We start from the raw sequence: 11,112 nt of genomic DNA, 5'->3' as shown, positions 1-11,112 counted from the left end.
TACCTCTGTGCTAGGACATCTAAACTGGAATCCTCAGAGTCGGATACGAGTTAGGTACTGTAACAATGGGCTTCTCTTGTGCTACTTGTTTTTACTTTTTTGTATTTTGTATTTTCTTCTTTCTTTTTTTATTCTTTCTTATTATTACTATTGTAACTCTTTTTTTTATTTTTGAAACTTTAATAAATATCTTATAAAAAAAAAAAAACAGAAGGCCCTCAGAGCTGGACCTCAGTGTCCGGGCTGAACAATGGGGGTAGAAATGCTTCTTCAGGTATACTGGGCCGAGGCTGTTTAGAGCTTTAAAGGACAACACCAACACTTTGAATTGTGCTTGGAAATGTACTGGGAGCCAATGTAGATCTTTCAGGACCGCTGTTATACAGTCTCGGCGGCGGCTCCCAGTCACCAGTCTAGCTGCCGCATTCTGGATTAATTGCAGTTTCTGGGTCACCTTCAAAGGTAGCCCCATGTAGAGCGCATTGCAGTAGTCCAAGCGGGAGATAACTAGAGCATGCACCACTCTGGGTGAGAGACATGGCAGTGGGGAGTCTGGCACACAGCAAATGCACTGGCAGGAGGGACGGATCAGCTCCACCAGTGTGACAACACTGCATCAACCACTCCACCTCATCTCTCCTTCTCTCATCAACCCACCTGTCAGGAAGCTAATGCAGCTGCTCTGCTCAACACAGCAAACCACTTCTGAGGGACTCCTGGCAGTCTCACACACAGCTTTCTGACTCCCATAATGGCCTGATGTAGTACTGAGGGAGAAAAAACAGGGGAATTGTTATCCTGTGGATATCCCTTTGCTCTCATGTATTTTGCTGGCCTGGGAAAGAATTGTGCTCATATAAATGATCCTGGGGAGCAGCTCAAAAGCTGAGCAGGTATCAAAGCCTGACAGCCAAGGCCAGCCTGAATAGAAAGATCTTACAACATGTCTAAAAGATGTTCAGGCTTTTGGCAAATTTCCATAAGGGAGGGAGTTCCAACATATGCTCCTTAAATTCCAGCCTTGAAAATGTCTTCTCTTTTTTCAAAAGCAAATGCCAGGCAGTACACGATGCACTACCTTGTTAAAATGAAAAAATAAAATATAATGTAAGCCCTCACAGAGTCGGAACAGAGAACAACAAAACAAAAAGGCATTGAGTTGTACACAAGTAGGTTATACTGAGTGTGGACCCATTGAAATTTTTAAACCTAAGTTAGCCATTATTTTCAGTAGGTCTGCTGTAAGTAGAATACAACCTAATGCAATTTGCCGGTGCACTGGCAAGTGGACTAGCACCCCCAACAGATAGAATATTCAAAGTGAGTACAAAAAGTAATTTGCTACCTACCTATCCACCATGGTTCTGCCCCATTGGGTAGTGTTTCAGCAGGGTGATTTCACAGAAACAGAGACATGTTCCTAGACCTCATGGCTGTAAAAACAGGTGAAATGTACAAAACCAAAAAGGGGGTTTATTGGGATTGCCTTGGGGGGGCAGGGGGTTGCCTTTGTGCCTGCATAACTGCTTCTCCTCTCCCACAACTAGCAGAGACAGAATAAAATATGCAAAACAAACAAATGTGTATACAAGTGTAGTGTATCAGTCAAATCATTCAGCTGCTGAAAGCAGACTTTATTTTTTGTTCAGAATGTGTACACCTTTTGAGTATCAAGAATCTTGCATCCATATGAGATTGCACATGCTATACAACCAGCTACTGGGGTTCTGCTCTTTGGCTCATCAATAAAAGCTTTTTGGTAGTGGCCAAAGTCACTCTCCTGGGAAATATATATGGTGCCATCTTTTTTTCCATTTGTAAGGGGTGTGGTGAATGGGAAAGGCACTTAAAAAAATAAAAATCATGAGATCCAGTCAGAAATCTTCTATCCAGAGTTTTTGTATCACATGAGCGCTGGCCCCAAAATCAGAAAGGGAGTGATGTCAAATGGCTCAGGGCCAACATTGATTCTGACAATAGAGGGATGCTGATACAGGGCAAAGACAATCAAATCAAGTACCTTGACTGAGAGTCAAAGAACAGAGTAAAGTGAGGGCCAACCTCAGCAATATGTTAGCTTCTAGTATATTGGTAGTGGGAATTTAGAATTAGATTTCATAGATATGTTCTGGCCAGGCAAAAAAACATCCAAAGGGGATACAAAGCAAAGGGCAGAGGGGTTTGTGGCTTGGGGAGAGTCCTAAGGACCAGTTACAAAGGACTGGAGAGCCACACTGACCCACATGCCTGAGCTTCCCTATTCCCAGATTAGTTCCTCTAGCCAAAGGGACCTTGGGGCTTATGCTTATCAAATAGAAGTTCTGCTGCACCAGGTATGCTTGGGCACTCCTAAAATAGCTCTTTGGATTTTTGCTGTGGTCTATGCTTAGTGTTGCTTGCAAAACAAACCAACACACACACAAAAAGAGCTGATTAATTCCTGTGCAAACATGCCAACAAGTTGTCAGCTTTAACTTATTGCAATTAGGGGGTCAACCTTTTATGTTTTCTCCCTGTGTTCCTTTGTCTCCTGTTACGCTTTTTACAGAACTGGATTGTGTTGAAGCAGATGTTGCTAAGGAAAAGCTCATTCAGAGGGAAACCAGTTCTGCAGAAAGTAGGGGACCAGATGGGATATCTGCATGGCTCCAGAACTGTGCTCTCTGGCCTGCACTGAAACCCTGATGGACACTCCTGCTACTGAGCACTCTTTGGTCTTTTCCCTCCCAGATAAAAGAAGACAGCAAGGAAAGCAACAATCAGGAGGAGGAAGAAGTCGAGACAGTAGATGATACTTACATGGTGATGATGAGCTCAGAATCTCTCTGCAATGGACTTTGTACGTTTCTGGTATAGAGATCTCCAACACTGCTTCTTCTCCACAGTGACAATATAAATTTATATGTCCTAATGCGTACATCCACAGGGAAGAGCTACAGTTTTGTGAGCAGCTTCTACCTTATTTAATTTAAAGCACATTAGCTTTTTGCCATTAACCATTTTCTTCTCCCCTTGAGCACACTCCATCCTCTGGTATTCCTGGTGTTTTACCACTAGCATCCCTTGCGCTAAACTGCACACAAGCACCAGGACTCCACAGGTACTCCAGTGGCCGTCTTGAAGACCATCGCTCCTTATCTGAGTCTAGAAAGGAGCACCTTTGGCTATGTAGCAAAAGGAGGCTGGTACCAGTCCCTCCGTTGGACTAACCTAGGTTCCTCACTGCACTGCATTGTCAAAACAGCTGTCAGGAAGTCCATGTGCCTGTCAGCCAGTCCTAACCAGCTCCCCAGGAGTTCCCAAAGGGTCATCCACTTCGGGTGGTCTGTGAAGAACCCCTACCATCTGAATTCGATGGAATTTGATTTGTGATACTGTAAGACAGAATATAAGAAGTAAAAAGAATAATAATAATAATAATAATAATAATAATAATAATAATAATAATATATTATTTATACCCCGCCCATCTGGCTGGGTTTCCCTGGCCACTCTGGGTGGCTCCCAGCCGAATATTAAAACGCAATACAGCATTAAACATGAAAAACTTCCCTAAACAGATGTCCCTTCAGAATTCTTTTGAAAGTAAGATAGTTACTTATTGCCTTAACATCTGATGGGAGAGTGTTCCCCAGGGCAGGTGCCACTACCAAGAAGGCCCTCTGCCTGGTTCCCTGCAACCTCACTTCTCACACACAGTGAGGGAACCGCCAGAAGGCCCTCAGTGCTGGACCTCAGCGTCTGGGCTGAACGATGGAGGTGGAGACACTTCTTCAGGTATACAGGACCGAGGCCATTTAGGGTTTTAAAGGTCAGCACTGACACTTTGAATTGTGCTTGGAAACATACTGGAAACCAATGCAGATCTCTCAGGACCGGTGTTATATGGTCTCGGCAGCCACTCCCAGTCACCAGTCTAGCTGCCGTATTCTGGATTAATTGCTGAGTCACCTTCAAAGGTAGCCCCATGTAGAATGCATTGCAATAGTCCAAGCGGGAGATAACTAGAGCATGCACCACTCTGACGAGACAGTCTGCGGGCAGGTAGGGTCTCAGCCTGCTTACCAGATGGAGCTGGTAGACAGCTGCCCTGGACACAGAATTGACCTGCACCTCCATGGACAGCTGTGAATCCAAAATGATTCCTAGGCTGTGCCCCTTGTCCTTCAGGGGCACAGTTACCCCATTCAGGACCAGGGAGTCCTCCACACCAGCCTGCCCCCTGTCCCCCAAGAACAGTACTTCTGTCTTGTCAGGATTCAACCTCAATCTGTTAGCTGCCATCCATCCTCCAACCGCCTCCAGACACTCACACAAGACTGGTTCTGATTTAAAAGAGAGGTAGAGCTGGGTATCATCCGCATATTGATGAACGCCCAGCCCAAACCCCCTGATGATCTCTCCCAGCAATAAAATGCACTTTAAAAGTATACAGCATCTATGCTACAAACAGGCAGTGAAATCACTAAGAAGTCTACCAAGACCCATAGCCATTTTCAAGTGGTTCATGGGTGGTGGGGAGCCACTTTATTATATCTTTATAATGACCCTTAGTTTTGCCACTGTTGGTAGTCGGCCAGACCTCTCAAATGAAGCCAGTGCCAAGTAGCTGGGTCATATCCCAGCCTCAGATGTCGGCAGTTCAGCTATCAATGGGCAAAGACATTGTTAACTGCAGCTGCAAGCAAATGGAATGTACGAGGGGCATCATTTCATCCAAAATAGAGACTGTCTCTAAAAAAACCCAACTATGTGGAAGCCATTTGCCTTCCCCACTACCCTGGATGGCTTCATCCTTTATATGTGTGCTCAGTGAGACACCAGGGCCTCACAAACCCATTAAAGGACCATCTTTGCAGCAATTCTAACATTTCTTCTCCTAAGGGCAACATTTATTCCATGTTAAAGAATGCCAAATGATAAGCTGGCGAGTCACAGTCTATTAAAAATATATAACCCCATACAGCTGCATAAGTTATAGCCTGCTCGACTCACTCCTATGTGCTGTGCTGCATTCATAATCGAGCAATTTGAGCTCGGAGTGGGGGGGCGCATGAAGGGGAGCAGACACAGTTCTGGGTTTCCACCACCATTTGGAGAAAGCCTAGCATTATCACACGCATGAATATGTTACACAGGAAAGTTACAAAATCTAATGAAAACCTCCACCATTCATTTAATAAATATTTTAGGTGCTTTTTCACTGGAGTTATACATGTGTCAGCTTTTCCACTGTATTAGTTCATGAAAGTTTTATAAGCAGTGCTGCCGTTGCTTCAGTGGAAATCTGTGAAATATGAAATGTTTCCAGATGGCATACTGTATTTTAAAATGAAATAATGATAATATGTCCTCCTCAGCATTACCCGCCAGGCCAAACCCAAGAGAACAGCCTGGAGCCTGCTGGAAAATCCAGAAGGATTCAAGAATGGTTGGTGATGGAGAAGAACAGGAAAGAGAGGCTAAAACAGGAGGAGGAGGAGGAGAAAATAAATTAGGGGGAAATCCACAATGCTCAAGTGAGGAGGAGGAGGATGAGGAGGCTCCTAAAGGAAGAAGCAGAAATGTGGTCTACCCTGAGAGGCCACCTTTGCCGCCTCGAATCCCAGTTACCACCGCAAGACAAGATGAGGTTTTCAACTGGACCCCAGGTACGGAGTCATGAAAGCAAACAAATCCTCAATATTTGCAGTATTTATTTAATTAATCTAGATATTTCTGTGCTGCCATTTTATGCTGCCTGTTGCTGGGGATGGAAACAGACTACCATGAGCACATGGCACCAGCATTAAAAGCCTGCAGTAACTTCCCAACTGCTTTGGGGCCATGTTCAAGGTTCTTACACTCGTGTATAAAGCAACTTTGGCCCAGGATTGCCTTCACCAGTACGCCCCAAGTTGATCACTGAGTTTGCCTGGGGGAGCACCAGTAGCATTCCTGCATTGACCGGAGCACGACTCTATGGAATTCTCTCCCATTAGAAACCAGGCAGAAACCATTCCTGCTAAGGGTCAGACATCGGGTTAAAGTGGTTTCATTTCAGGAAGCCTTTGCACTGTGAATGCTGTACCAGTGTTCTGCTCTCTGATGTTTAAAACTCATTTTAAATTTTGCATGTTGTACATTTTATTTTTTCTGCATTGAGACATGAAATATACTTGGAGTCGAGAGTGGATTTCATGCTCTTTATTTAGCTCATAGTGGTGAGGAGGAATGGAAGTTCCCCCAGAATGTCTGCTTTATATACATTATTTACACAATGGGCCCCACATGATTGGCTAATTCCGGGATTCTCCTATAGGCCAATCAGGTTGCGGATTCACTTCCACCTGGAGCTGAATTGGGTGGCTCTTGTGAACCAATCAGACTGCTGCATTCTGGATCCTATTGTTCTAGGACCAATCAGACTGCTGCATTCTGAATCCTATTGTTCTAGGACCAATCAGACTATTGCTTTCTGAATCCTATTGTTCTAGAACCAATCAGACTGCTGCATTTTGGATCCTATTCAACTCAGTACATAACAAGACACATGGTGAAAAGTGAGGTCTGCACATGTGAAACATTTAATGCCCTCCCACAGGGGCCTCCTCTGTAGTAGCTCCTTGTTTATTAAATTCTCTCCATAGGGAGGTCTGCCTGGCACCAACCTTGTCCCTGTGCCAGTGTTGACTGGGCTATCTACACAATGCTGTCAATGGGGTCACCCAGTGTAAAGCAGAGTAATTTTAGAACAGGAACAGGGAGCCAGATCTTGTTCGACTTCATCCCCTATCAGCTCCATCCACCATAGCCAATGGTCAGGGGCAACATGTGTTGTAATTCTGCAATATATGGTGGCCTCCAAGTTTCTGAATGCTATTGTACATGGGTAGGCAAACTAAGGCCCGGGGGGCCGGATCCAGCCCAGTCGCCTTCAAAATCCAGCCAGCGGACGGTCCGGGAATCAGCGTGTTTTTACATGAATAGAATGTGCCCTTTTATTTAAAATGCATCTCTGGGTTATTTGTGGGGCCTGCCTGGTGTTTTTGCATGAGCAGAATGTGTGCTTTTATTTAAAACTCATCTCTGGGTTATTTGTGGGGCATAGGAATTCGTTCATTTCCCCCCTCAAAATATAGTCCAGCCCCCCACAAGGTCTGAGGGACAGTGGACCGGCCCCCTGCTGAAAAAGTTTGCTGACCCCTGCTATTGTAGAAAATCTCACCTGAACCAGCCCTATCAATATTGGATCTAGATATAGATATAGATACAGGTATAACTGGTTCACATAAACCAATATAACAATGGAGCATAGAAATGCGCAAAGTGTTGTGACAAAATAGTCTGGAGTCTTTTTAACTGCCATAAAATATGGTGGGTGCTGCCGCCCATGATAAAGATACTGCTCTCTTGCCAAATCACCTTTTGCGTGGCTTGTGCCCTTGAAGTGCCACTGTTCCCACAAGAGCAGCCGACAGAGGAGGGGAGAAGGGATCAAAGGATTTATTGGAAAGGGTTTGGAATGGCTCGTCGGCCCGCCAAACTGGCACATGGCGACGCCACACATGAATAATTCTATTGCATCACGGACGTGTCTCTAAGCAGGCAGACGTGCGCACTAACTCCAGGCAGTGCCAGTTAATATCCTGGGGATGAAGCTGAATCCCTCTGAAGCGCTTTCTGTATGAATCTTTCAGTTTAATTGCGCTGTGTTTCTGTGAAGCATTAGGTTGGTTTCATCTTTGGGAGGGGTGCGATCGTTTCTTTTTCAAAGAGAAACTGTAATGAGTCATCCATCCACATTCTTTAGAGAGTCATTTGCTGCAGGTACTGCAAGAGAATAGCTGCAGAGCAACCTGGAGTCAACCCACCGCTGCCATCCTTCCCGGGAAAGGTTTGTTTGCCAGTGGCATGAGTGCCCCCTGTGGAAGCCGGGAGGTCAGAATGCTAACATAGTGGAATAATAATAATAATAATAATAATAATAATAATAATAATAATGGCAAGTTGGGAAGGGTCTCTTCTTCATATGAAACACAGGATGCCACACTTGTTTTAATTTGCCTTTCGTTAACAGTCAGCGAGGAAATATCTCTGAATGTAGGTCTTTTCTGCATTCAATGGGTTTACTGTCCGTGTTGCTGTGTATGCAGTAGCTGAACTGTATGAATGGGCACCTTGAGCTTCTTTCACACAAACACGTGTACATAGAATCATAGAATTGTAGAGTTAGAAGGGACTGCGAGGGTCATCTAGTCCAAACACCTGCAATGCAGGAATCTGGGCTTACTGAGAATGGTTTTTGCAGAATTTCTATGTCAACAGTGCAAAATATCTGCCCTGGTGAGACTCAGTCTCCCAGAATCTTAATTCAACCAGAAGCCCCTGTTCATACAAATTAGTACAGCATACGCAATTTTTAGGCAAATTTGTGTTTCCCAAAAGTCCTTAAAGTACCCAGCAATGACTGTGTTTTTCGCACTGTCTAACATCCTCACTACTCTTTTGAGCTTAAAGCGAGACACACACCTCTCCAGATTACACAATTATAAGGAGCCCATAATATTTTTTTTTTAGCATTTATATAGCAGTTTACAAGAGTTCATCCCGATGAATTTGTATTGTTTTTAAAAGACCATTTTGCCTCTAATAGAAATGGCAGGCAACTGTGGTCTTAAGGGAATAAATGTGATTTTGAGCTGTCCAATTTATAGAGGTATACGTGGTCTTTGTATGCAACGTGCAAAGATTTTTACTAAGGCTTATTTTAACAGGCATATGGTGGTGTTTTCATTCACCCTGGAAACCCAGGAGCCTGGATAATGATGTTGCTGTTGTGCGTGTTTTGTAGAATGGGAAGCAGAGAAAGAACAAAAGAAAACCGATGAGATACACGAGGAGGAGAAAGAAGAAGGTGAATCTGAGAAATCAGAAGAGGAAGATCCATACAGCTCTGCTCTTGTGGATGATGGTGTGTACGATGTCATTTTTGACAATGACAACAAAGAGCGAAGAAAAGGTGGCAGGTCCTTTATTATGAACCGGCCACCAGCGCCCACACCTCGTCCTTTGTTTGCACCTACAAAAGAGGAGAGCACTCCTTACATAGCACAAGGTAACTTTTGTTTGCCATTCACTTTTCATAAAGTTCCATTAATGCCCAGCGAATATCTGTTGTAAATATACAGAATAATCTCAGTCTAACATTCTTTGTACATTCATGTTCAGCTCTTTGCAGAAAAACACAACACATAAAAACCTTAAATATTATGGTTTTGTTAGTGGATAAAGAGTTAGTATGGGTTGGAAGGCAGAGCTATGTGTCCCTTAACGCCTGCTCAGGATATTCTCTTGTTGCCAGTGATGAAGTAAGATTCAGGCACCAAAGCATTTTTGGTTAACTCTGCTTTTTAAACTCTATTCAGACCAGCCACAGGCTCCATTAAGTGCCTATCAGGAGTCCACCCATAACGTAGAGTACCCAATGCTAGAATCCAGGCGTTATTATTATTATTATTTATTAAATTTACATACTGTCCTTCATCCAAAGATCACAGGGAGGTTTGCAACGTAACACAACAGCACTGATTTGCTGCAGTGGCAAATCCTTGAGGAACAGGAAAAGAGAAAGCATCAGTGCAGACTGGAAACAAGCAAGTTGAATAATGTTTCTTAATTTTATTTTATTTTTAAAGACCCCTGAGAATTTCTAAGGTACTTACATCAGTTTTATACCAGTTTAACTGTCATGATTTGGTGCCAGAGGCACCATATAGACCATGTTAAGAATCACTAACTGGATATTCCTAGCTCACTTAAGGAACTACACTTCACAAGGCCTTTGGGAGAAAGCTTTTTTTCCCCTTTTTTTGCACTGAAAACATCAGCGGATGATCTGTAAACAGATTCTCATTTAACGAGGAGTTTGGCGGTGAATCTGGGGGTGGTAGTTATCTCAAGGCTGTCATTTATGCGTAATTAGCTAGCAAAAGGCAATGAACAGTTGAAGACTAAATGTCTCAGTTCAGGAAATGGAGTAAGATGAGATCAAGCTTTCTCAGCCTGGTGTCGTCTTGGTGTTTGGGATTATAATTCCCATCATCCCCAACCAGCAAGGCTACACATACGAAAATGGTTAAAGCAGGGAAATGTTTCCCCACCAATGTTTAGTTCAATTTGCAATAATATCAGGTGCACATTGCAAAACATGTTGTCCCCTTCAGGAAAGAGTGGGATCTATTTCTTACTACGTACACACCTCCCCCTGCCCTCAATCACTGCACCATCTATACTCAGATAAATATTCAGTAACATAGGAAAATTTCATCAAGACGAAGCCACGCCATTGTGCCAAATGGCTTTATGTCCAGATGGCGTGCACTCTCGACGCGCTTCCTTCCTGTTCCTTGGCTTCTTAATATTCCTCACCAGGTTATTTCAATATGCTTCCAATTACACAATGTCAGAATAACTGTTAAATAAATGCATGAGAGCATTTTGTTTCATAGCACATAGCAAAAGGTTTGTGCTCATTAAAGGCACAGGCTCATCCGCCCTGGAGACTGAAGTTAGCACAGCTTAACCACAGAGACAGGTGCAGTTTTGCTTACAGTGATCTGCCATGTAGTTCAGCTCTGACCTTAGAGAATTGCCTCAGGCCTAAGGGGGATACTTCAGTCTCTGTGCCTGCTGACTCATTGGCATCCCTGGAAAAGACTGCCAAGGAAGAAGCCTGCTTAGCACTGTTGTAATTCCCTGCCCCTCTTTGATTTGCCACACAAACACATTCCAGTAGTAAACATACTTTACGGTAAAGTCTTGTTGCTTTCCATGGGATGTGCACTGCAAACCTGTGCATGCTTTTTCAGAAGGAAGTTCTACTATGTATGATGACCTCTGTCAAGAGAGAGACAAGGGAAACATGTCCCTGTTAATTCTTCTCGACTTCTCCAGTGTGGTGTAGTGGTTAAGAGCGGTAGACTCGTAATCTGGTGAACCGGGTTCGCGTCTCCGCTCCTCCACATGCAGCTGCTGGGTGACCTTGGGCTAGTCACGCTTCTTTGAAGTCTCCCAGCCCCACTCACCTCACAGAGTGTTTGTTGTGGGGGAGGAAGGGAAAGGAGAATGTTA

The 11,112-nt window shown here is 43.9% G+C and overlaps 1 protein-coding gene across 1 annotated transcript in view; it reads left to right on the top strand.

Annotated features, from left to right (window-relative positions):
* Positions 1–11,112, top strand: part of BANK1 (B cell scaffold protein with ankyrin repeats 1) — a 174,811-nt gene that overhangs the window by 143,898 nt on the left and 19,801 nt on the right. The window contains exons 8-10 of the mRNA XM_081020292.1: positions 2,731–2,839; positions 5,361–5,651; positions 8,834–9,097. Coding sequence (XP_080876418.1) covers positions 2,731–2,839; positions 5,361–5,651; positions 8,834–9,097 — 664 coding nt within the window. The remainder of the gene's footprint in view (positions 1–2,730; positions 2,840–5,360; positions 5,652–8,833; positions 9,098–11,112) is intronic.

This window comes from Podarcis pityusensis (genome assembly GCF_964106645.2).
Source record: "Podarcis pityusensis genome assembly, chromosome: 9".
NCBI classification, from domain to species: domain Eukaryota; kingdom Metazoa; phylum Chordata; class Lepidosauria; order Squamata; family Lacertidae; genus Podarcis; species Podarcis pityusensis.
Note: the sequence above shows the minus strand (reverse complement) of the source record. Positions and strands in the feature narration are given on the sequence as shown.